We start from the raw sequence: 27,072 nt of genomic DNA, 5'->3' as shown, positions 1-27,072 counted from the left end.
GCACCGTGAAGGTCTGCCCTGCCTGGCTGAAACAAAGTAAACAGCTGCCCCCTCGAGCCGTAGCTTGCAACGTGAAGAAGAGACTACCTACGTCCAAGCGCCGAGCCTCTGCGACCCCTGGCCGTGGAGATCACTGTGAGGACCGACGGTGCCCTGGTTCGCCGATCCTGGTCGACGCGACAGCGCTGCGCACTGAGAAATCACCCCCGAGCTGCCCCTCCTGCTTCTGACCCCCGAGGTGTGCTGCGACGTCCTGAAGCGCCCCACGAAGCATCGTCGTCCACTGCCCAAGCGGGACTGCAACGCGATGTGGGATGCCCCTCTACGGACTTCTGAGGCCGCCACAAACATTGTCCCCAAGAACTAAGGTACTGTGAGCTCAAGCGCTGTCGTACGAACCGTACTTTCTTGTGTGCGGCCCGTACTACGCTATCGTACCGCTACGCCATTCACGCGGGAAGCGTGAGGCTTGGTGCGGTTCGTCCCCAGCTCGTACGGTGCGCCCCTGCGCCTGTACGGTCCGTCCAGCGTTGAAGATATACACATTGCTCACGCGGGAAGCGTGAAGTGTAGCAAGAGGCGTACCGGACTCGTACGACGCGTACCTACGAAGGTACGGTCCGTACGGCTTGAGTCCTAGTACGCGTGCTCACGCGGGAAGCGTGAGGAACGGCACGACGCGTCCAAAAGCTGGTACGAGGCGCACAGGCCCCCAGAAGGTGCAGATTGCACCAAAAGTGACCACTTTAAGAACTGTGGACTCCTTAAAAATAATTGCAAGTAACTGGAACCTCATTTGAAAGTGAAGAACTGTATTTTTAAAGCCTGCTTAAAGAACTTTATATTTACAAAATACAGCCTTGTGTCTCTGTGTGGTGGGTTGGTGGTTATTGTGGGACGCCTTGAATGCTTAACCTGAGGCCCTCTGGAATCTAGCCTGACTGCTCGCGCCGCGTTACCTAGAGGGTGAGCAGGGGTTATTTTTCACGAGTAATCCTTTGCCCTGACTTAGAGGAAAGGGTCCCTGCTTGTCGCAAGTGCATACCTGCGCCAACCAGAGACCCCGGATTCTAACAGTCATTTACAATGCTAATAGCTCAAACCCTCGCAAATGCGAGACCTACTGCATTGCAAATGCTTGTTTTATAAGCGACCCTCACTTGTTCAGACATCCTTTTGGGCCATCTTGGATATCCTCGAATACAATAGTTTCAGCACAGCCTCGTCGCCATTCAACAAATCACAGCAACGGAAAAAGTTTTAATCTTTAAAGACTAACCAGCTTAGGCAAAGTGGACTCGTTCAGAACAGTAACCTAGCCAAACATCCCGTCCTGGGCTTTCATGTGACAACTTAATGCCTTCTGGGACTTGAAGTCTTTCATTGCTTCGATACAGCTCAGCTGGTCTTGCACACCTGATAACAGTGATTTGTAATCCAGCCCCCCCCACCTTGACTCAACCAGTGCAGCTAATATGTGTGATCTGCTTCCAACAGCCTCTTAAACAATTCTCTCTTTCTCTTCTCTCTCACGGATTCTGTTTCTTTTCTCTCTGCCACTCTCTCTCTCGCCCTCACTCACTCACTCTTTTCTCTCTGTCTTTGTTCGTTCCTATTTGGATTTCTTGACACAGCGCTTAGAGTTCACTCATTCACACTGGTGCACTTGCACAATCATTGAGTTTATGGTATTTTCACATCTCCATGTAAATCACGAGGGGAAGGCCCATTCTATGACTGCTGTGACTGAATCACCCGGGCTACATTCAGATAAAATAAACGACATGTCCTGCACTCAGAGCGCTTTGCAGCATCCAAAAAATGCATGAATAAGTTCATTTTAAAACATGTCTTATTCATACTCAATGGAATGCTATTTGCTAATTAGAAATAAGAGACTTCTCTGCTTAACAGTGTCAAGTTGAACTATAACAAGATGCATTGAAACTTTTTTTTTTATAGTTTGACAAGAACCCCTTTTTTGCTTTTCTTAGTTATTTCATTTTAACAGAATTTTCTTTGAGAAACTGAATATAACTGAACTTAATAAATTTAACAGCCTTGAAAATGGTACTGAAATACAAGGGACCTATGGGCCATCCTATAAAGTTTAATTTCTAGTGGTAAAGTTCCCTCTCTGCCGCACTAGTGCATGTGAATTCAGAGAAAAATGCGGATTTCTACATTTAAAATTTCACATGAAAATCAGGTTTACTCAGCATACAGGTATACTACCAGGAAAGTGGCTAGAAACAAACCCCATCAAATAAACCTAACGTAATCAATTTAAAAAAATGCTGTAACATTTTAGAATGTAATAGCACTTGGATGTAAGGCAAGTGAGACACGTGCCACTTCTGGTTGTATTTTTCACATACATAAACAACGGATATAAAATCGTCAGACTTGCGTTGTTTTCTAGTTAATAAACGTCATATTGAGGGCCTATTGATGTAGCCTTATTTTAGTGTCTATTGATGCGGTGTAGGAAGGTGGATATCTGACTATGGTTACCCCCAACTTTTTGCCTAGTGTCTAGCTGGTTTTTCGACTTAGTTGGCCTGAGATCCTGCCATTCAGGGTCTCAGGCTGTCTGCTCTCTCTTTAAAATGGACTCCATGTACCCTAGGTACATTCCCAATTGGTAAGGATCACCTTATTGGACCCTGTACAGTGTACCCTAGGTACCCAGGGCATAGGTGTACCCTAGGCCTCCCAGGGGCTGCAGCATGTATTATGCCACCCCTGGTCTGGCCTTCCAATCAGACACAACTGGCTGATCACTCAGCTGGGGCAAGGTCGTGTAATCACCCCTTGCTTAGATATAGTATGCCTATATCTACCCTTATATATAGACACATGTGTACCTATCAGTCACTCCTATGGCAGGCCTTAACAATCCTGGAGGCAGAGTGCTTGGTAACATGTGAGATGGTGCTCTAGCATGAGCTGAGCCTGTCTGCAGCTTTCGGAACCATGTCCTTATAGCTGTTCTATGATATAGCCTACCATATACTCTTAAAGTGCCTTATAATCTTAAACGGTTATGGTAACTATGGTTTGGCTTTATCAAAACATGTCGTGTAAGGTGTCTAACACTTTAGAATAATACCCCCATACCATTTCTGGTGATGAGGATATTATTCCTCCCTTCTAGAGGGAGAGACATGTTAAAATCCTACTTTGCTGTTTAACTCTAACCAAAGCCTCAGCATCACAAAATGGATGCTGCTGCCACGACACAAGTCTGACCTCCTGCAGCTGGGAGTGATCCCAGCCAGGGAGGCCTGGACAATAGGTTTCCTGCTTGGGGAGGTGCTAGCACCTCCCCAGACAGCCTTTAGTGTATTGGGGCAGGGTGGGCTGAAAGGAATGAGACATGCCTGGGGCACACAAGGTGTTCCTTGCATAGTCCAGTTCAAACCGGCGCTGGGGCACTCCAGCCCCAGCTCTGGCGCGAAACTGAACAAAGGGAAGTGGGTGTGACCACCCCCTCCCAGGTCCCACCCATAAGGCGTGACCTAGCAGGTATCCCAGCCCCCAAGATTAGTATAAGAGTGGGAGTTGGGCCTCAAGACTTTAGATTATCCTGAACCTGCAAAACTGAACAGAAACTCTGGACCTTCGACATTCGACGAAAGAAGAAGACTGAAGAATCTCCCTTGTAGCCAAGGAGTGGCTACCCTGTGCAAACAGGCACCATCAAGAGACTACCCTTTGCTTTGCCCACGTTCTACGAGGAACCGACTGCAGAGCCCGACCAGAGCCTTGACTTCCAGACTTCTCCGACCCTCATCCACATCTGCAGCAGAGCTGAGATCCGTGGAGGCGACTAGCGACGTGGGACCGGCTACCTGGAAAAAGTGGCTAGTAACTTACAGCGCAGCTTCTGAGGTACCCTCGAAGTTGTGCACCGGGGATTGAGAAGCCCCAACCCCAAGCACCATCTGCACCGAAGATCAGCCCCCCACACTCCACGAGTCCTGCGTGGGGCCCTTCAGCATTTTCCTGCTTGCCGCGTCTGTCCGGTTGCTTGCCCGCTGGCTAGTGGCCTCTGTGACGACGCACCCTGAAATCTTCTGCGCTGGTTTGGCTCCTCCAGACTGGCTCCCGCTTCTCTGCAAAGAAGAAGCACCCCAGACCTTCCTGGTCTGCACCAGAAGCAAGTCCTCCGTTCTTCGTGGGTTCCGCTTGCCAAGGCTTGGTGAGTCCTAGTCCAACTTCGACGCCGCCGACAGCAAGAGCCTTCGTGGGACAGCTCGCCTCCTGGTCCTGGTCGTCCTCGACGCTTCCTGGTCCTCCTGGCTGCAGCGACAAGCTTCACCTTCACCTGCAATCTTCACGACATCGCCTGGTTCCTTCCTGGTTCCACGTGGTCACTGGCTAGTGACCTTGACTCTGTCCCTTCTGCTTGCAGGTTTCTTCTCTTCTAGATCCCAGCCTTGGGATCCACCGGACACTCTTCACTGACTGCCTGTCAGCACCTTTCTTCAGGCATCCATAGGAGTCGACGACGAAAACGACGCATCTTCACCCCTATGCACCCGCAGCCTGTGGGCTAGGTAACTTGGGTACTCCGGTGCTCATCAGGATAGTGACTATCCTAGTGTCTAGTTTTCACGTCTCAACTTCCTAGCTACTCCGGAAGTGTCCTAAATCTACCGTTTTCTAAACTGTACTATTGCTATTGACTTTTACGCATTACGCGTGAGTGTTTCCACTCTGCACACGAATCCCGTGGGCCTCCCACTTCCTAACTAACGCTAGTGTAGTGTAGCCCCAGCGATTCCCTAGGCCTAGGCCTATTCTATTTCAGTGACAGTGGTCCTTATACCACTTACTTAGTATATGGTTTGCGTGGCCCCTAGGGCCTAACTGTATTACTTACCTGTGTGACTTAATGTATGCATAAATAAGACTGTGTTGTACTTACCTCTAATCTCATAAAGAGTGCTGAGGGTTTGCTTAGAATAAATACACTTTATTTTATATATATATCTGTTGTGGTGTCCTTTCATTTGGTATTCAAGGGATTATATATGGTATCACAGCTGGCTTCACATGCCATTCAGAGTTTAGCCTAAGACTGCTCTTGTCCATGCTACCACTAGGATAGCTGGTCTATAAGGTTGACTTTACAACCAATCACCATAAGGGTATTTGGACTGATATAAGGTGTACACTATAACTAGTGACATCATACATCAGGCCAACTTCTCACATGCGGTCAGCCATGATTGCCATGGCAACAGCTATGCATTCTGACAGCACTGAGAGTTAAATAGGGATGGCAGTTCCTCGTGAAGGCTACGAAGCTGCAGAAGTGTGCATGTGCTAGTACACGGATATGTGCACTTTGGGACCTGCAGGAGAAGCAAGCCGTTGGATCTCACGGTCCCAAGACATCCGGAGAGGGGGTGTCTCCTGAGATACGAGGGTGCAAAGCCCCAAACACCCTCCAACCACAAAGGAGCTTGAAGTTTACCACCTCAGAGACGGGAAGCCCGTGTGACGGTGAATCTCACAAGAAAAGCCATGTTTGTTGACCAAGATGAAGCTGGCTGTATAATGGAAGAACAAGGGGCCTGAATAACGGAGGGAGGGAGAGAGCAAGTGGGCCCGACGGGGGGAGGGAAGTGAAGCGAAAGCACGCCTTGCGCTCATTCTGCTAAAACGCCATCGGAGAGACAGAGGACAGGAGATGAGCACGCACGCGTACGGAGGATAGGAGATGTGCGCGCGTTCTGCTAAAACGCCTTGACCCATACGCATGCACATCTCCTGTCCTCCATACGCGTGCGTTCACATCTCCTGTCCCCCTTCCGAAGCCAAACCGACAACAATAGATCTCACCAAGGCGAGCAGCTCATGCGCTGCGTCGCTAGGCGAGACCTAAAAATGGCCCTCATTAGTGAATTAGACAGCTAAAAAAAAGTTGCTTATGTTTGCTAAATGGGTCAGTTTTGAACTTGTGAAGGCACGCTGTATAACTGTTTTGCAAGGTATGGAAGACTGCATAGATTTGAGCTTGAAACTGTCAATGTTTTTTGTTTGTTTTTTAATATCAGGGAAAATAACAGCAAAAACCGTCCCAGCGGACCATAAAGCAAGCCCACAAAAGGCAAAAAACAGCTCACACTTTGACCTTGCAGACCAGTCTGTCAGGCACTGCCTGACTGTCCTGTAGGCCAGAATAACCCTGAATAGAGCAATGGATGAAGAGGGCTAAACTAAAAGCCCTTACAAGTAGGTATATTATATGTATAATGTTATTAAGATAAAAAGGTATTAGCTAACACCAGACCTAAAAAAGAATGGCCAATGGGTTGCATGGGTTTAACTGTAGCCACAGGACAAGTTTCTACACTATGGAATATTCTCAAAAATAACAACCCAATTGTTTTTTAGTTAATTTTGTACAGACTTAGTTAATTGACTTTCTATTTTAACACATTTCAAAAGTAATGCCAGAGTTAAGTCTCATCTCGAACTTCCTAGTTTTATTATATTTCCCCTTTCTAAAGAAGTATTTTAAAAACGAAAAATATGCAAAATACATCTGGGACAATGTTATTATGCTTTAAGCATGGTCATTAGCAAAGGTGTTCAGTGGTGTGAGAGACAAACTCAGCATGCCAAGCAAAATGCCCTTGAAAAGAACCTGGAGACGCATCGCTCGTGAATCCCTAACTCTTCAGGAGTCGGAAGCCGTGGGAGCTCACCTCCTGTAACACATTCACAGCGATGCCGGGTAAGAGATTTTTATTGTTCTCCAAATGTAATGCATGGGCAGTTGGTCTAATGTACTTTCGCTGCTCATCAGAAGCACATCAAAAGGCCCCCGAAGATGTTCTACTCTTAAAGCAAGGAGAACGGCTACAGAATACGACTTTAGGGGAAAAAGCGAAATGGGCTAATTTTATGAGGCAACCGAAGCTCCTCATGTTTTATTCATGGGAAGTTAAACTCTGCTACTTTTACAATGTGGATGCCGCGCGCTGCCGGCTGGCAGGAAAACTACTTACAGACAGTTCTTTAAAATGGAAAAAAATAGTGCAGGTACTCATTTAAATGGGGCGAGTGGGCGGGGCTAGGGGCGGGGCTAAGAACAAGACATGCTGATACCTATTGACTTCAATAATAGTTGCAGCACATACCAAAACACATGACAAATGCGTTTCTATAAATTAAACAGGTTAATTCATTACACAAAACGACAGCCACACGCGGTGATGTTTTAACACTTCCTAGTTATATAATATTTGCAGCTTCCATACTGTTATTTGCTGTTGCTTGGCACAACACAATATATTCTCGAGCGTACACACACACACACACACACACAAAATCAAGCAGACGTGCACACACAAAGCATTCCACACATTTCCTTTAATATACCTCCCAACAGTGTATCGAATCTCTCCCTTTCTCTCGCTTTTTTCCTCACACAAAAAAGCACTGGCAAACAGACAAACATAAACCACTCACGCAAAAGAATTAAGGGATTAAAGCCATTTTAGCATCGTTACTCCCTTTGCTTTCCTAATTGCGCTGTCACCAGGCTGCCTCGATCCTGTGTTTGCAACACAGCAGGATGGTGAACACCGGACATTATGCAAATGAGCCCCTCCTGAATAGTTCAGCAGGGGCTCAGCTCACCAGTCACGGCTACAGAAGTGCGTTGGCTGTCAGTCCGGTCACCAGCCCAAGCAGCCAATGCACCTACCGTTTACGAGTACCGGTACTCTCCTTGGCAGCAGAGAAGTGCCGGTGCTCAGAGTGCTAAAAATAAAAAGTGCCGGTACTCAGTACCGGTGAGTATTGGCCCATTTAAAGCACTGCTTACAGATGTCATTGAGCGACCGCGAGGATCCATATTCAGTCACCCTCGCATGACTCCTCGCCGTGCCTTGTAAATAAGTGGGGTTCATCCACTTGATGAACTGCAGCATACGACTGACAGCTCAAACTGCAGGAGGATTCAAAGAGATGCACTGACACCGGAGCCCTAAGTTAGAAATTACAGGCAAGCACACCCAGAGGTAGAGACAGCTGCCATGTTTCTAGGGTGGTGGGGTATGGGGTCTTGTGGGAGGATGGGGGTGTTTAAAAATAAATAAACAAACACTTACCTTGAGGCACAACGCAACGTCCTCCTCCACCGGTTGTCTCCCTTCCAGGCAAGCTCCAACGCGGGACCAGGAAACTGAGTTAATCAATACTGGTGCTCCTCTCACAGCACAAGAGCAGTTCCATGATTGGTTAGAGTGGCATCTCTCAGCGCTCCTAATAGCACTGGAGGCCTGCGCCTATTCTAGGTGGAGAACTTTAAATTGCGCATATCTGGCTAGCCGACCCAAAACAGCTGGCCAAACAGACAGGCACATTTTAAAGCGCACAGCTCCCTGCTGCTTCCACGCGGCACGGCAGCACTGGCCCCGCCCCGTCACTCAGTTCAGGACAGGTCAGTTGCTCAAAAATAAAACAGTAGTAAACTTTATTACCATTGTACTTTTCAGCTCTGACCTGTGGGGAGACGCTCCTCCGCTGAAACGGAGGAGCCACCACGCTCACATGACGGGATTGTGAAGTGGAACAAAGTACTCTCCAATTATTTGCCTTCAAAATTAAAAACAATGGATGAAATACTTGAATTAATCTGGCTGCTGGTAATTACTCTAGGCCGCATTCTCGTCCATCAGTTTTTTGTGACACTACAGGCAGAGACCAGCCATGTGCAATTCAGTATCAATTTTTTTTTTTTTTTAAGTTTGTCATCTTGAAACTCCACAATACAGCAAAACAAAGGAAAAAAAAAAAACGAAAAATGATGTACATATACCGCTAATGGGTCAAATCTATTTCGACAGTCCGAACATTAAGACAAATGCAATACAACAAAGATTCTGCCTCGTATCAACTCTGTTATACAAAGTAATTATTCATACAACATGCTCACAAATTTAACTATTTTGCATTATTGAAAACTTCCTTTCCCCGGCAATGATAAATCACAAAGGAGCAATCCCTACCATTGGCAACACAATGCATGTGTTTGCCGACCTCTACTTGCCCTCCAACCACACCCCTTTACCACACTCCAGTGCGATCTTGCTCCTCCTGAGAGGCAGCTGTATCTGACAAGTATTGGCTGAAAGGCCCCCTTATATCTTTGGGTGCGCATTTCTTTGGCATCAATGCATTGTAATTGTCAGATTGAGTAGAACAGTAAACTAGGTCAGTGTGCCAGTCTGCTATAGTGGGTAGTGGACCCCTCATCCACCTCATGGCAATCCTGTGTTTTGCGAAAAGGAGTCCTATAGCCGCCAACTTGCGCACTTCCTTGGGTATTTGTTTATCAAACCCCAACAGGGCTACCAATGATGAATATGGAATAGTATGTTCTATCATTTTGGATAAGACATCAAGTACCTTGCCCCAGAATTTACGTATGCCCGGACATTCCCCAGCTAGACGAGTGAAGTGGGCATGCATAGCTGTACATCTCATGCATTTACTGTCCTCTCTAAGGCCAAACCTACACATCCTCGCTGGGGTATAGTACGATCTATGCAAGTATTTAAAATGAAGTATTCTATGCCTACTATTCAGGGAGATCGACTTGGTTTTATTAAAACACCATGTCCATTGTGCTGGCGTAATCTCAATGGCCAATTCCTAGTCCCAATTCAGTTGGAATTTAAATTTATCCTATGTGCCCCGTTCCCTGAAGAGAGTATATAATACGGATATACCATGCTGTGGGTTTTGCACATTCAATAGGTATGCAAGTGATTGTAGATTATCCGGGTCAAGCATATCTTGGCCCAACAATTCACGCATAGCGCAGCGGAATCTATGATACTAAAATGCATCGAGCAAGGTAACTGCCCGGCCCTGGTCCACCAACTGGCCCCACGTTTTAAGCCTTCCTTCCTGAAAAATGTCTCCCATAAATTCTAAGCCTAACTTGGACAAAGTATGCAGGACAGCACTGTCTTTCTTGAGTGGGAGCCAATCACACCAACGCAGGGGGAGTTTAGCAGAGTAAACTACTTTGATCTGGTGGTTGCTAGCTATTTTCGAGAGCTGATGCCTGGTGCAGCGTACAGGATCGATGGATCGTGGGATGGGTCGTGACATACCCGTCAGCTGCCTTGGGAGCGGGACTGGAGAGACCATGTTGTGTTCAATGAGTCGATGTGGTAAATTGCCAGGCCCGTGTATCCATGTATGTGCGTGCAAGGTCTGCGCGGCTCTATAGTACCTTTCCATATCTGGCGCGTTCAGCCCTCCCTCCGCATATGGCCAGGTCAACATGTCCCAACAAACTCTTGGCTGCTTAGGGGCGCTAGGTGGAGCGCAACCGGAATGGCCGTTCTTCTGTGAGGCTCCAGTAGCTCGGCCTCATAATCCTTCAGAAATCCTTTATTTCCGTGAGAAAATATCCACAAAACGCATAGAGTGCGCAGCAAGCAGCCCTCCGGCTCCGGAGCAGAATTTCAGCGCGATCGGACACTGGGAGGCGGCTGCGGTGCGAGGCATCGGCGACTGTGGGAATTCGAGGGTGCGCGGAGTGGAGCCATCGGCGGCTGGTGCTGATGCGCGAGCCCCCGGCCTCACACAAGGTCACTGGGCCACAACTCCCCAGTACAAAAGGGCGCTGAGGCTCTACAGTTCCGCATTGCTTGGGCACCTCACGTATAAGAAAGCATTCAGAGAGAGCAGCTGCGCTGGGGAATGAACATTGAAATTTACAAGGCATACATCGCCTGGAGGCAAAAAATACGGTGAGTGTGACGGCTGCATGCAAGCTACACAGTGGTGCCTCAGGACAATAGAGCTGTAGGCGCACACACTGCGCTGACCTTACGGAGCGGCTCTAAGCCCCTTGAGAGACTTTCTACAGTGGGGCAGGCATGCCAGAGTCCCGGCACTAGCAGAGCCTCGTGGGAGCCAGGTGCGAGAGACTGGTGGCGAATTGAGAGCGAGGCGGGCCGCCTCCGCGTAGGCCCCTAGCCGCCATTTTGCAGACGGGATGATAAGCTGAGCGCGATTGTTGCCATCACGTTGCTCCCTCAACAACCTTCGTAGCGCAGGGGTTACAAAATTTGAACGATGGCTGGCGCACCCCTCTATAATCCAGGCAGCGTCGACGGACGGGGTAGGGAGGCTCCCCGTTGAAGTGGACTCACGTCATATAGTGCAGCCGGCAGACATAGCTGAGGACTCCGCTGTCAGCACTGTGCAGGAGTGGGGCAGTGGCTGCTATCGACCATAGTTTTGTGCTTCTCTTGGTGCACACGTTTGGTTGCCCTCAATGATTGGAATGCTGACTGTTGCCTAAAAGCACACAGTGACTGCGCCCCGGTGAAATTGCGGCCATCTTGAGAACGGTGTGGGGGAGCACAGGAGGATTCTCGTGTTGTGATCTTCAGGTGGCTGGTCGCGCATTTCCTGCCTACCATACATATCAGCCCATATGATACTGGAAGCACCCACGAGGTAAGATGGAGCTGGTCATCAGAAGGGGAACACGACGACTGCTACTTCGGTAATGCAAGCAGCTACACAGGCTGGAGTAGGGCATACGATTTAATTCGTTGACACTTTTCCTGCCCCTCACTCACCGCAGCCCCAATATTTGAACTCCATTTAAGCTGTGCTTTGGATCCCACGTCTGATAATATCCCACCTAGTGTAGATATATCCCATCAGCCAGACTACCGACTACTGCTTGCACCCAGTTGACGGGTGGGACATCGGTCTTCAGGGGCGGGTATTGGAGGCCCTCTCTAGCGAACACTGCTTTGCCTACTCTCGCTGCAACGAGTACAGCATACTCCGATGCGGGGGCCCACCCAGCCTTGCACATACACCATGGGGAAGCTGGATAGTAGGCAACCTAGACTGGTGTTTGAAGCAAAAAAGACAGTCACCCGCTCCAGTACGGAGGAGCAAGCTCCAATCGTGGAAGGCCCATCACAAGTACAATCGTCTGCGTCAGACGATGAAGTGAAACCATTACTATTAGCAATGCAGCAGAGTCTCGCCTCCCTATCGGGCAAGATGGATACAATGAACAGTCGCCTGGACTTATTGGAGCTCAAAGTGGATGAGCACGATGAACAGATTAAGGAGGCAGAGCAGAGGATCTCCGACTCGGAGGACGCAACGGCACAAGTACAGCAGCAACTGGCCCAAATGGACAAAATCCTGAAGGTAATCGCCTCCAAAAATGAAGACCTGGAAGCTAGGAGTCGAAGAAACAACATAAAGATCCTAGGTATTTCGGAATCCGCAAACACGGGCCTCATGGAGGACCACATTGAACGTCTCCTGCGTGACACATTTGGAGAGCATGCATTCTCCCCGCACCTGACCGTGGAAAAAGCACATAGGTCGCTGGGCCCTCGCCCCCCTCCGGGCGGTGTTCCGCGCCCAATCATCGCCCGGATCCTCAACTATCGTGACCGGGACACCGCACTTCGCCTGGCACGGGAGAAGAAGACATTGACATGACGTCATGGGTTTTACCATATATCCGGACTTTACAGTTGCGGTACAGGAAGCCCATCGTAAGTTCCTCCTGGTAAAGCAGAAGCTGCGCAAGGCGAAGATTGACTTTGCGCTTATGTACCCAGCACGCCTAAGAATCACACACCAAGGCAAACAAAAGATCTTTGCGACCTCACACCAAGCCGAAGAGTTCCTCAAAATTATCAATCGAAAATAGCCCAGACGGAACCCTGATGATCATTCTCCCCTGCCCTGCACTCCAGAGACAGAGGGCCCACCGTAGGGTCGGGGAGACAGGATTGGTTCAACTTGATGACACCAGACCTACGCAAACGTTGCCACTGGGCCGCTGGCATCTGCAATTAACCTTCAAAATAATAGCACAACATTCAGGATTGGCTGGTGATTGTCTCCATCGCCTGCCAGGAAATGGTAGATAAGTGATTCTGACAAATTTGATACTCGTTCCATAATATGGTGCGATACTGTTAAGATTTGGACACAACTTGTTTTTTCTCTACGGCATAGTGCTGAGCACCCTCCCGCAGGCTGTCTCGCCTTCTGCTACAGCGGTGGGCTCGAGACGTTGAGAACAGGGAGGTGTATGTGACACACCGGCGGTTCCCCCATTATGGGTGATCCCCCACAAGACTTTCTTTATAGCAGGTCTCGTTTGACCGAATTGTTTAGTTGGGGTAAGGCTGGGTTTGGGGAGGGAAATATCATTCCGGCACGATTGGGGTGCTGTTGTGGAAGGGAAGGGAGATGGGGAGGGAAAGGCATTCCTTGCAGGTTCTCGCTACATGTTATGCAGTATAGTCGCAGGAAAGCCTATGGTATTTTAGCGAACATGACACACAGCGTAGAGATGACACATCACCAATCAGAACACGCCTCTGACTCAAATGGCTGACTTGCCCACACAGCACAAACTACAGATAGTGACATGTAATGTGCGGGGACTAGGGGACCCACGCAAACGTCTCCAGCTTTTGGGATATCTAGACAGACACAATGCGCACATCCTGCTGCTTCAGGAAACGCACATTCATCCACTGCATCTATCCACATTTGCTACGAAGTGGGCAGACAATCGGCTATTCTCTTCTTATTCATCCTATGCCAGAGGCACGGCAATCCTTATTAAAAAGCAAACACCGTTTACTCTAGCAGGGGCGTCACTGGATCATGGAGACAGGTACACTATTGCATGGGGACGCCTTGGTGCAGACTCAGTTACTCTGGTGAGTTGTTATGGCCCGAATGTAGACACCCCTGAGTTCTTTACTGAACTATGGGGGAAGATAAATGACATAAGGGTCTACACACATAATATGTGAGGGGGGTTTCAATGTAGTTCTTAACCCAGTAGAAGACAGATCCAATCCTGCACCACACCATTACAATAGGTCCCACCAAGCCTTATGGGGAATAGGAGCAGAGGCTGGATTACTTGATGCGTGGCGTAATTTTCATCCATGTGATCGCGAGGGCACACATTTTACAGCACACGCTGCCTCTTGGGCTCGGCTGGATTATTTCTTGCTGTCTAGAGAATTGGGTCTGCAAATAAAAGATGTCACGCACCTGGCCAGGTCGTATTCGGATCATACCCCAGTGAAGCTCACTATAGCCCCACCTGGGTATAATAAGCCGCACCGCACTTGGAGATTGCAGCCCTTAATCTTACTAGATGCAGTATTCCGCAGTGAATTAGAGGACGAAATCCAAGATTTTGTTTGCAGGAATAGAGACTTCGTAGATAATGTCGAAACAATATGGGAAGCTTTTAAGGTGACAGTGCGAGGGTTCTGCATCTCCAAAGGCTCGGGAGTACTAAGGGATATACAGGACACTATTGGACGACTTGATGCGGAGCTGAAGGACTTAGAAGTACTGCTGAGGCTGAGGGGGGGGGGGGGGGAACACAGAATTACAAAATGAGTTCTGGCGGAAACTCACCGAATACATGGAGGCTGCAGAGCAGGAAACAAAATTTAAAGGGAAATATACTGAGGCCCGGAGGTAAGGCGAGGGTGAGAGGCCTAGGAAGGCGTTAGCTCAAATCATACGGCACTCCCGTTCACCCACCTGCGTATTAGAAATCATGGGCCCAGGAGGGACATTACAACGTGACACGGCTGATATCCTAGCCACATTCACAGGGCACTACACGACATTATATACTTTGCAGCATAGGGACCATTTTGAACTAGATAGCTTCCTTGGAGACATAGCCCTGGGGTGGCTGGGGGACTCTCAGAGGGAATTCTTGAGTGCTCCCTTTGAAATAGATGAAATAAGAGAAGCCATTATGCAAATGCAGTCAGGGAAGGCCCTGGGCTTGACGGCTGCCCGCTGAGTTTTATAAAACTTACATAGATTTGATGGCCCCAATCCTAAAGGAGATATATGAGGAGGCGCTGGAAACTGGCACTCTTACCCCCTCCATGAGGGAAGCACTTATCACATCTCTGCTTAAACCGGGAAAGTTGCCGCTACACTGTGATTCTTATAGGCCGTTATCCCTTATTAATTGCGATGCAAAAATCCTGGCAAAGGCTATTGCGAATCGGCTTGCGCTGTTAATGGACAAGTTAGTGCTTCTCGATCAGGCAGGGTTAGTTCCTGGCAGAGCCACCACACATAACCTTCGTACCCTATTCTCTGTAATGCAGAATGTCGCTCCGGAGCTGCAGCTGGCGGCAGTCTTCTAGGATGCTGCTAAAGCATTCGATTCAGTCGAATGGGACTACCTCTTAGGGATATTGCAGCGAATGGGGTTTCCTCCCGTATTGTTATCCTGGTTAAAGCTGCTATATCAACTACCAATGGCAAGAGTATTAATTAATGGCTATCTGTTGGAGGCGTTCTCAGTCTCCAGAGGCACACGGCAAGGATGCCCACTTTCGCCATTATTATTTGCGCTCGTAATTGAACCTTTAGCGTGCAAATTGAGACAACCTCACCAAGACAAAGCCCTGCAATGCAATCTAAGACAAATACTTGTCTCCTTATATGCGGACGACATAACGTTATACGTTAGACACCCACAAGAAAACCTGAACCCCCTCTTGCGGGAATTCATAGTGTTCGGCAAACTCTCAGGGATACATATAAATTGGGGAAAGTCACAAATCTTCCCTTTGACTCCTGCAGCCATAAGATTCCCCTTGGACTTCCCCCTGGAGTGGTGTGATTCAGACTTTCGCTATCTGGGGATAGTCCTAGCTAGAGATAGGGAGGAGCTGATGCGCCTCAACTACGGTACCGCTATACATCGGATCACGGAAAATGTTACCCGGTGGATCTCTTTGCCCCTGACGTTAGCGGGGCGGGCAGCATTGATTAAAATGGTGGTGTTGCCACAACTATTGCACTTTTTTTTTAAAATATCCCATTCCACCCCGGTCGATACTTCTTCCAAAGGCTTAGGTCAGAAATGACGAGACTATTTTTGGGAAGGGGGGAAAACAGTCCTGTTTGCAATGGAAAGTTCTCACACAACCACATGCTCAAGGGGGTTTGATGTGCCAGATTTCGAACTCTATTATATAAGTGCATAGGCCCACTATGCGTTTTACTGGTTTCATCCCCCTAGATACATGCCACAGATTGCAGCAGAACACTGGCTGGCAGACCCTATCCCATTGGATGGCATGCTGCACACGCCTCCCCGCACGCAAGATATTGAGCCCACCACTACTACATGTACGGTAGACGCATGGCGACGCATTCTTGCTCTCCTTCAATGCCCAATGTTATACTCGCCACTTCTTCCACTTACCTATCATCCATGCATGCCACTACTGCAGGAAACAGGGTTCCTCAAACTATGTGAACATATCAAAGTTAACACATGGGGGAATCTCTATCAAAATGGGAAATTTTGCACCTCTGAGAGCCTCTTTCACGATATTCAGCCTACATCGCCAGACATTTTCCTTTATGTCCGACTTAGACAAGGTTTACGGTCAGTCACTCCTGGGTTCCCTCAGGAACCCCCAACATTCCCTCCCTTACACATGCTATTATGTGTCAAATTGCCGGTACACTTGGTCTCAATACTTTACCGCACTATTCGCACACAACAAGCAGAGCCTTCCAGCTCTTCCCCTGCCAAGTGGACTCAGGAATTGGGCTTTGACATAACTGATGACCAATGGGAATACTGAAGCCTCCAAACAGAACAGATATCTGCCAGTTCTAGGCTTCGTATCACACACTATAAATTTCTGCAACGCCTCTATTACACTCCTGTTCAAATGTTCAGGTTCAACCTTAGTTAAACAGACAACTGTGATAGATGTGTTAGCCCAGAGGCTGATTTTTTACATCTGGCTTGGGAATGTCCTAGGGCGAATGAATATTGGTCTCAGGTGTTCGAGGCTCTGCGCCGGATGGTTCCCATTGTTTTGGAAATTCACGCCGTTACTAGCATTGTTAAGTTACACTAAACTCATACCAAAGTCCTGTCGAAAATTCCTTGCTATTGCTTTACTGTTAGCTAAGCGTAGAGTGACTTGCAGATGCGGCAGAGGGCGGGCCCCAAAATTTAAGGAATGGCTGGAGGACTTGATTTATTGCCAAGACCAATTAACTTACATGCTAAACTGTTACCCAGGTCCTTCAAACCTTAAAATATTTGGAGCCCACTACAGAGCTACCTCCTGGCTCGTTCAGCGGAATACCAAACTGACGTTCTGAAGGCTGTGGGGCAGTAGAGGCCCTTGCCTACCAGATTTATAACCTATGTGGGGTCTCAAGGTGGAGCCTAGAACCTAATGGATGTGACGCTGCTCTGGTGAGTCCACCTTGATGTGTATTGAGACTTCCTACCCGCATGTGTTCGTGCTGACGGTGCTACTGTACTATTGTCTCCCCAAATTAGAGCCTGTACTCAGCTCATCTCCTGGCGTAATATATTTGTTAGGGTTGGAACCTGAACTGCAGGGAGAGCTGAGTGATCCAGTGTGGACCGCTGTCTTATTGGACTGCCTTTGTACTGTGTACTGTTTGCTCACCCTTTGTGAATATGCCACTGATACTATCTTATATCAATGTATCTACTGTATGTTATCGAAGAACTTGCACTGTTTAATCTCTTTGGTAAAACAATAAAAAATAAATGTTTAAAAAAAAAACTCTTGGCTGCTTACCCACCCACACCAAACGTGACAGTAAAACCCGCAGAGTACGAAAAAAGGATTGAGGACGAAGAATGGGTATATTGGCAAAGAGGAATAGAAAAATCGGGAGCACCACCATTTTTTACAGCGCTATACGTCCAACCATAGACAAGGGCAGCTTAATCCACGTCTCTATCACCTCAGTCAACTTCTGACAGCACAACCATCATTTTCAGAAAGCACAAGTTTGGGATCCGTATGGATTTTAATACCTAGATACCTAACCGGCTCAGTTGTACATTCCAGCGGGAAGGTGGTATGTACTGGAATCGTGCAAGGGGTGAGAGGGAAAATGAGGGATTTGTGCCAATTAATGTGAAGCACTGAGTGCTGACCAAATCGCTCAACTTCTTGTAGCACAGGCATGAGATTCTGGTCAGGGTCCCGTATATACAATAGCATATCATCGGCATATGCTGATATGGTAAGATTGTAGTTCGGAGATCGGATGCCCCTATAGGCATGATATTTGTGCATTGCACATATGAGAGGCTCTGACACCAAGGCGTACAAAAGTGGGGAGAGGGGACAGCCCTGTCTCGTTCCTCTAGTGATATTAAACCTCTTAGAATACATCCCATTGATCCTCACTTGGGCTACCGGCTGAGCATATAATACCACCACCACTTGAATAAATGTATCCCCAACTCCCACCCTGCGCAGGACTGCATATAAAAACCTCCACTCCACCGAGTCAAAAGCTTTTTCAATATCAATAAACAGCCCTGCTGCCCGAACCTGCGGGCTTATGCGCGCTATAGTGCCAAAGAAGGTGCGGAGATAACTGGATAACGAATGCCCCGGCACAAAGCCAGACTGTTCCGGGCCTACAAGAATAGTTAGAAGCGGAGCCAGCCTGTTGGCCAGTACCTTAGCAAAAAGCTTGGTGTCTGATCAGTATTGAAAGTGGTCTATAGGACGAACATTGCACGGGGGTTTATCAGGCTTAAGCATTGTAATGATCGTTCCTTCCCTCATGGACGGTGGCATTACCCCAGTTTTGGACATTTCTTCAAATAAATTTACTAGATGCGGAAGGAGTTTTTCCTGATACGCCTTATAGAAGGACACCTTTAGTCCATCAGCACCAGGTGCCATGTCTGAGTGCAGTGCTGATTTCCGTGGGTCTCAGCGGGCTTATAAGGTGTTCCCGGTCGCTATTTGTCAACCAAGACATCGTTAGGTAGGCCAAGTATTCATTATCGGAGTCGGGAGTGGCTGTCCCCCTAGATGTGTAGAGCCCTGTGTAATAATCAGCAAACGCATCGAGGATAGCTGGAGTATGCTTTACCAACTCCTGCTCAGAATTATAGACACCAGCAATGTGGTTATCACCCCTGTGCGGCCTAATCGTCGCTGGGAACGTGGCGCTAGGTCTATCACCCTCCGAGTACACCCTGGCGACAGCGTACTTCCCCAAATGTTTGACCTCTTCTTCCGCTAGATCATTGTATTCACTAACTTTCACCCTGATCTGTGCCAATATCCGAGGGTCACCGGTCTCCTGCAGTTTACCTTCCAGATCTTTCAAGGCGCGTTCTGTATTGCTTAGTTGAGTGCGGATAGACTTAAGAACGCCAGCATGTTTTGAGATCGTAACACCCCGGATATATAGCTTAAAAGCCTCCCAAATGGAACTCATTGTCGTCACACTACCTAGATTTGTAAGCAAGTACTCATCGATTGCTGCACCGATCTCCGCGCAAAACACTGAATCTAGCAGTGAGTACTGCGGGAACCTCCACACTCGCTTCTGCAAAAAAGCATCAGGCAGCTCGACCTGCATGAGCACCGGAGAATGATCAGAAAGGGTGCGTGCCAAGTGTGAGCAGGAGCGAATCGAGGGAAGCTGGGCATCTGAGGCATACCAATAATCTATCCACGTGTGGATATCATGTGCTGCCGAGTAATGGGAGTATTCCCTGCCCCGTGGGGATAAGTGGCGCCATACATCCCTCATCCCCTCCGCATGCGCAATGCTAGCTATGGCCTTGGCCGCGCAGGATGGGGGCCTAGCCGTACCCCTGGAGCGATCCAGATCCGGATCCTGAATACAGTTAAAGTCACCGCCCACAGTATGGGCATATGGGTGTGTTGTGACAATTTGAGATCTAGGGCGTGATAGAATTGCGGGTCGTCATGATTAGGGCCATAAACCCCCACCACCAATACATTAAAATACTCCTTGCGACATTTAGCCAGAACAAACCTACCATTCGCATGTACCTTAACTTTCTGAATGTGTATTCCATATTTTCTACGGACCCAGATAAGCACACCCCAGGCCTGTGAAGAAAACCCTGCGGAGATACACATGCCTTTCATGCGTCTTTGAGATAACAATCCGGTCGTGGCTGAAAGGTGTGTTTCTTGTAATATGGCCACATCAACCCTGTGTCACTCTAATTATGCAAGTACTTTACGTATTTTTCTCTGTTCGTTAAGACCTCTCACATTCCAGGAAAGGAAGCTAATAACTGACCTCTCAGTATTGGGCGTGGTCATAACCTGTATTACTCATCTCCGATGTCGTGCGTATGACTGTGATCGCGCTCCGAAAAGACAATGTGCAAAAGACCTATAATAACCTTTTAGACGGACTGTCGAACAACATGAATTAAGATACCCCCCCAACACCCACCCAACACCAAGTCAAAAGAGGCAGACCTGGCGAGTTACCATTCCCTAGGATTCCCCCCCACCCATAACCATACCCCCACCCAACCCGTAACAACTATCCAACAATGAGTACCCAGGTGTAATACACACAGGGGTAGAGGCAGCTGGACCCCCGGTGTAACTGGGTGGTCACTTGTCACCTCTTCGTTATGGTTACCAACTGGGTGACTGGTTGTCAATTATACTTTACAGTCAGAAAAATAGTGCAGCAGTGCATCCATATATCAAAATGAATAATTACTGATTAGTAAGGCAGACTATGCAAAATAGAAGTCACAAGTCCTTAGAAGCTGTGTTAAAACCACACCAGGCGATAAGTCGGTCCTGGTCCACCTGCACCTCTCCCGGGAATGCTTTGATTGGCAGCCCACCATACCTCTGCGCTGTCAATCTTTCAAATACCTGGGGATTTGGGTTACCCTACTGCCCGAACTCAGCTGGGCCCTCAACGTCACTCCTCTGGTGAAGCGAGCCAAGGCAGATCTCCAGCGGTGGCATTCCTTGCCCCTCAATCCCATGGGGAGGGTGGCTCTCTTCAAAATGATGGTGCTCCCCCGCTTCCTGTACATGCTTCAAAATACCCCTGTGTGTTTCCCCAGGGCCTGGTTCCATACGCTGGATGGCTTCATCACCAAGTTGCTATGGGGGAAAAGTAGGTCCCGATTGGCGCTCAGTACCTGCAGGATCCCTTCAATCGACGGGGGTTTGGGGATGACTCACCTCTAACTCTACTATCTGGCCACCCGACTCCTTTCCATACATGACTGGTTTAATGGGGGGTGGTCCGACCTGGCCTACAGGCTTGAGCTGAGGGATCTAGACCTGGACAGACTGCACTCCTTTCTCTATGGGAACCCGATTCCATCTCGTCTTCCGGAGGTGACACGTTCCGTGCTACTGGCCTGGAGGGCTGCATTGCGGCACACCGGCAGGACGCACACGATGACCCGCTGTACGTCCTTGTGGCGCGGGACCTGGCTCAGGGAGGTGTCTGGGCTTTGGGGCTTCGAGGCCTGGGACCGCATAGGCATTTCCCAGCTGGGGGATGTTTGGGGGGGGATCATATGCGATCCTTTGAAGATCTCCAGGCCTGATACTCGCTGCATCCCTCACAATTCTTTCGCTACCTTCAGCTGCGACATGCCCTCCACTCACACCTAACGACGGGCACACGACTGCCTGACCATAGCCCACCTGAAGCACAGATTATGTTCGGGGACCCGGGGAAGGGTGGCATTTCCCATATTTATTGTACGTTGATTAATAACACCCCGACTTCCTTGGACAGACTACGGGCGCAATGGGTGGTCTGGGTAGGCCCCTTGGAGGAAGAGGACTGGCGAGATGGCCTTATGGTCCCTAGACTGGTCACGGCCTCTGCTCGGTTGCGCTTGGTGCAACTTTACTATCTGCATGCTGCGTATCTCACCCCTGTTCGTCTTCACTGCGCAGGGCTTAGCCCGTCCTCAGCCTGTACCAGGTGTGGCCAAGACCCCGCAGACTTCCTGCACATGGTGTGGACCTGTCCCCTCCTAGCGGGATATTGGGAGGGCATAGAGATCGAGCTCTCGGAGGTTCTGGGGTGGGGGGTTCCCCATGACCCTAAGCACACGATCCTGGGCATCACAGACGGGCTGGATGGGTCACGAAATGACAAACTGTTCTTTAATACGGCCATGGCGGTTGCTAAGAGAGACATTACTGCCTTGTGGAAGTGCCCGGATCCCCCCACCGTGGGACGTTGGCAGAGTGGGGTGGACTGGTTTGCCACGCAGGAGAAAAATATGTACGCGGCTGCCCCAAGAGATATCGCAGAATTTGGGGGAAGTGGTTGGGGGGGGGTGGTCTAGTCAGGAAGGAGCTGGTTGGCTCCACCATTTCTTTGTCTCATTATCATCTGTATGCTGGGAGCGGGGATTCTGTGACTGTAATTCCCGATTGTTGAAGTATAATGTGATATGGCTGGTGCATTCCTTTTGTAAAATGAATAAAAATGTGTTTATCAAAAAAACCCACACCAGGCTCTATGATGCTGGGGTGCTGGAACTCTCTGCGCCACCTGGAGCAGTGTCCCCCTCAGCGTTGGCGTCCCCAAGCGAAGGGGACAGAGGGGATTTGTCTGGTCCGCTTAGTACTTCTTGATGTCCCGCTGCAGCACGGTGGGATCAGTATAAAAGCGAGTACAGCCATCGAGCTGAACCCTAAGCCGGGCTGGATACAACATTGCGTAGTCCAGGTTTAGGTCTCTCAACTTGCGCTTGGCAGGGCCAAATTTCTTGCGAGCCTCCTCAACAAGCAGAGTGAAATCAGTGAACTGTGCCCAACACAATACTCAGTATGTAGAGGAGAAGGTGCCACAGAGTCCAGCAGCTTCACAGGCACCACAGTCCTAACAACCAACCCTCAGGGGTCCACTTGTAACGCTATGTGGGGCATGCCCTGAAAATCACCGCCGCAACGGTGGATTTAGGCCCAGATCTCTGTACTGGGGTGAATGTATGACATTGTTCTGCATTCTGTCCATCAATTGTTGTTTTTGCATCTGTCACCCCGAGTGGGACGGGTATGCCCAGACGTGGGTCCCGTGCTCTCCATGCCACTAGAGTCAAGCTATCCTGGCTGACGAGGGCTGAAAGCCTGAAACCGGTCCTAGGATGCTTGTTTCCAGTCCAGGGAGGACCTGGCCTGGCAGTTCGGGCTGGACTGTTCCCATTGGGTGCATTTGCATATGGCTGGGTCCAAACTGGAATGGCATGGTGAGCAAAAAAATCATGGATTTAGGCCCAGATCTCTGTACTGGGGTGAATGTATGACATTGTTCTGCATTCTGTCCATCAATTGTTGTTTTTGCAACGAAATAGTGGGCACAGGTCTGCCTCTTCCACACCTCTCAGTCCTGTACGCTACGCCGGCCCGCGTAAACACTGCCACTCTCGAGCCTTCAATACTGTGCGCTAAGACTTGTCTCAGCCTCCACTCCACAGCTCACCCGTGTGCCCCTCGCTCCAACGCTAATGGGCATACCCGCCCGTGCGCCACTTTAAAGAGCCGCACCCCGGTGGCGTCTCGATGTTGACTCTCTGCTCCCGCCGGGCAACCCAGGCTTCGGACCGCTGCACGAACACCATACCTTAATCCGGGACCCACAGAGAAAGCTGGCGTTTCGCGGGTCCAGGGATAGACAGCTCACAGTTTCTGCGCAAGTCGGACCGCAAACCTGGCACCGTGATCCACCCACAGGCTGGTCCTAAGAATCCGCCACAAACACGGGGAGCCACAGACAGGATTTCATTCTGCGGTCGCCGCCTCTTGGTGCGTCAACCCAGTCCTTCGCTCCAGCGAGACGTGATATATATATATACACACACATACATACACACACATATATATATATAGCATCCGATAGAGAATATTACAATTTTAAAATGGATGCCGTTTTTCCTTGCAAAACCAAGCATTGGGATTGTAGTTCTACTTTGATTTTCATTATTGTGCACTATATGTAAATGATCACCACGAACAGTCCGTGACCCGTGACTGAGGTGCGGCTGCACCGAAACGCGTCGGGCGTTTACTTGCTTTTTGTTTGAATAAAGTTTCTACGCTTTCATGGAACTGGGCTCGATTAACTTTTGTCTATCGACACTGGATTTGTGCATACACATATATTTTATACACACATATATATAAATATATATAAATCTGTTCAGTATTTCCTGAGAAAATAGCATTTAAAAGCATATTAATATCTATACGCGCGCACCGTGCGCGCACTGTGCGCGCACCCTGCCGTGCGCAATTCTGATTGGTTGTTAGATGTCGGTAAACAATCAGTCGAAACCAGGAAGTGTCGGCCGCCATTTTGTCTCTCGCAGTCTGAGGGGGTGAAAAAAAAAGGTGGAGAACGTGAAAAGGGGGCAGAGTGGACAGTTCCTGACCCACTAGCCTTGGTCAGGGGGTCACAGAAGGACCCCCAAGGGAGAAAAAAACAATTTTTTTTTATTTTAAAAATTGCAAGGTGCGCGCACCCTGCGCGCACGGCACGCAATGCGAACCGTGGGTGCTCGCGCACCGATCGGCCATAGCGCGCGCACCTCGCGATTTTTAAAAAAAAAAAACATTTCACAGTGCGCGCACGGTGAAAAACCTGAAAAAAAATAAATAAATACATAACTTAGCATTTAAAAAACCGTACAAATTCACTGAAAAAACCATAGGTTTCACACACGTTATAGTTACGAATTAGCATTTAAAAAACCTTGCAAATTCACTTAAAAAACCATAGGTTTCACACATGTTATAGTTAGCTGGACATTTCACTCGTAAAAAACCAATGAAATTCCCCCGTTATAGTTACTGCAGGCAACTATAACTCACGCGACCGCAATCCTCTGCTGATGACGTCAGATATTACATCACTGATGACATATGTGTCTTTATGAAAAATAAATATTTGTAATATATGTATAGCTAAAGATTAATGGAAGAAGACATGGGTAAATAAGTGTCTAAATACAGTGATGTAATATCTGACGTCATCAGCAGAGAATATATATATACACACACACACACACACACACACACACACATACACACACACACACACACACCTATATATACACACACACACATATATATATATATATTTGCTACTGCTATATGATGCAGAGAGGTATTTTACTTTCCAAACCTCCAAGAAAACTTTCTTTTGCTAAAATCGTTAAAGTTGATTGGTCTCTATCATGTGGCTTTTGAGCAAATCGCTTTTGTCACATATGCTAGTGCTCTAGGCAAAATGACTTTGTTATTTGGGGGCTCCTCTTCCTTTTTTGACACAATTTGGTACACTCTGGTTTCTGTGGTAGCGAGTTAATAGCTGATTGAAGTTGCATTAATGTAGCCCCAGCCATGCTCCCAGCTTGTCCCTAAGCCATCAATGCCTCCAACTGAGACATGCCCACAAAATGACACACTGCTCTAGGTTTTGGCCATTGAGAAAGGCTCCAAATTCAGACATATATAGGTAGTTAAGCACACAGAGAGGACATCATTGCAAAGTGTTAACATAGGAAAGCTGGGGTTACAACCAATGCTTCTTAGAATCACATTTAAATACCTCTACAGCGACCACTTCTCTTCCCCGAAAACCCCAACTAGCATTACTATTGGGTCCAATCCTGAAATTCCATTAAGCAGAAACACAAAGACAAGTTTCCTTTTGCAGGGGTACTTTTAGAAATATGCTCCTGTTTGTCCAAGTTATTTTCACAACACTTAGGGAGGCGGCCTGTTAAAGAATGTCTAAGTTTAAAAGCTATGGAAAGCGCACCATAGGTAAAGGCATGTTATCCAGGATCACAACGTGGCAAAGTGGGGAAGCTGGGCTTGCAACCCAGGGTTCCCTGATGTGCAGGGTGGTAGTGACCTACTAGCTTGCATCTCCTCCCAAGGATGTTCCAAAATGCACCTCCCTAAAACTACTTAAGGTTTATTTACACTGCAGCATACATTTTAACACTTTCTATACAGAGAACAGTTATTTACAGAGAGATCACACAGGTCATGCTATAGGGTTAAAATTAGGATACTTTGTAGGACCAATGCAGACGTAACACACAGTTCACCTTTCCCCGGTCTACAGAAACCCATCCATCGCTCTACACTGACAGCTCACGTTACGCAGCCAGGCTTTGGGGGTCAGCAATGTATCCACTGGTCCACAGGCACATTAGACTAGCTGCTAGAAAGCCAGCAATGTAAACACAATAACACACAACTCATGAAATACTCATAGTAACAGGTCAAACGTATCCAAGAAATAACAAATCTATTGATCAAACTAATAAAAGAACTGTGGCCATTTTTTGTGTTTACTGAAGCGCACCCCGATCTGTGCTCAAGAACACACGTGTCAGCCACTCACCTGCCGTTGTCCCTGCCCACTCCCCAGACTCGGATGCTCACGATGGGCTGCGAGTGGAGAAGGCAGCGGTCCATGGGGTCCACCAGGTTGAGCAAGTCATTCTCCAGGATGAGGTACATGTCCTTTCCCTGGAACAGCAAAGGCATATCAATGTAGCATCACTCCACACCACTGCACACCAACACTACTCGACAGACAGGCGTCAGATCATTGGAGGATGTGCTTGCCCAGTTGCCAAGGGTCACCTCTGATAAGTTAACTACATTTGTCCTAGCATAATCTGCACCATTTACAACACAAATATTAGGATATTTCTTTACTATATGTGGGAAACTGGACCCCAACAACGTATTATAAGTAGTACGGGGGCAGCTGCCAGCGAACATAGCAGACAAAGGTACGGACAAGTTGCAGCAATCCTCGAGCTTGAGACAAGACAGGCCCAATGGGAGGGGGAGTATGTGCTGAACCAAGATGCTGCTCTAGCCCACAAGATAGCAATGGGTAGGGAAGAAAACCGGTAAATACTAGAAGAGGCCCGAGCATTAATGAGGGCAAAACAACAGACTATATAGTGGGCAAACATGCAGGGAAGCTTCTCGTCTGGTTGGCGAACAGGGAAAAGTGACAGCCCCGAGTATGGCGGGTAAAAAAAGAGACGGGACTCCTTGTGTAGTCCACACCGGACATAGCAAACGCCTAGAGGGTGTATACCAATCAGAGATGAGCCCCACGGGGAGACCTCGAGAGTTTTATAGGCAA

At 48.3% G+C, this 27,072-nt stretch overlaps 1 protein-coding gene across 9 annotated transcripts in view; it reads right to left on the bottom strand.

Moving 5' to 3' along the window:
- Positions 1–27,072, bottom strand: part of APBB2 (amyloid beta precursor protein binding family B member 2) — a 1,135,523-nt gene that overhangs the window by 225,340 nt on the left and 883,111 nt on the right. For all 9 annotated transcript variants that reach the window (XM_085642196.1, XM_085642193.1, XM_085642198.1 and 6 more), the window contains one exon: positions 26,311–26,438. In XM_085642196.1, the coding sequence (XP_085498322.1) occupies positions 26,311–26,438 (128 nt within the window). The remainder of the gene's footprint in view (positions 1–26,310; positions 26,439–27,072) is intronic.

This window comes from Triturus cristatus, chromosome 2_2 (genome assembly GCF_964204655.1).
Source record: "Triturus cristatus chromosome 2_2, aTriCri1.1, whole genome shotgun sequence".
Taxonomy (NCBI): Eukaryota; Metazoa; Chordata; class Amphibia; order Caudata; family Salamandridae; genus Triturus; species Triturus cristatus.
Note: the sequence above shows the minus strand (reverse complement) of the source record. Positions and strands in the feature narration are given on the sequence as shown.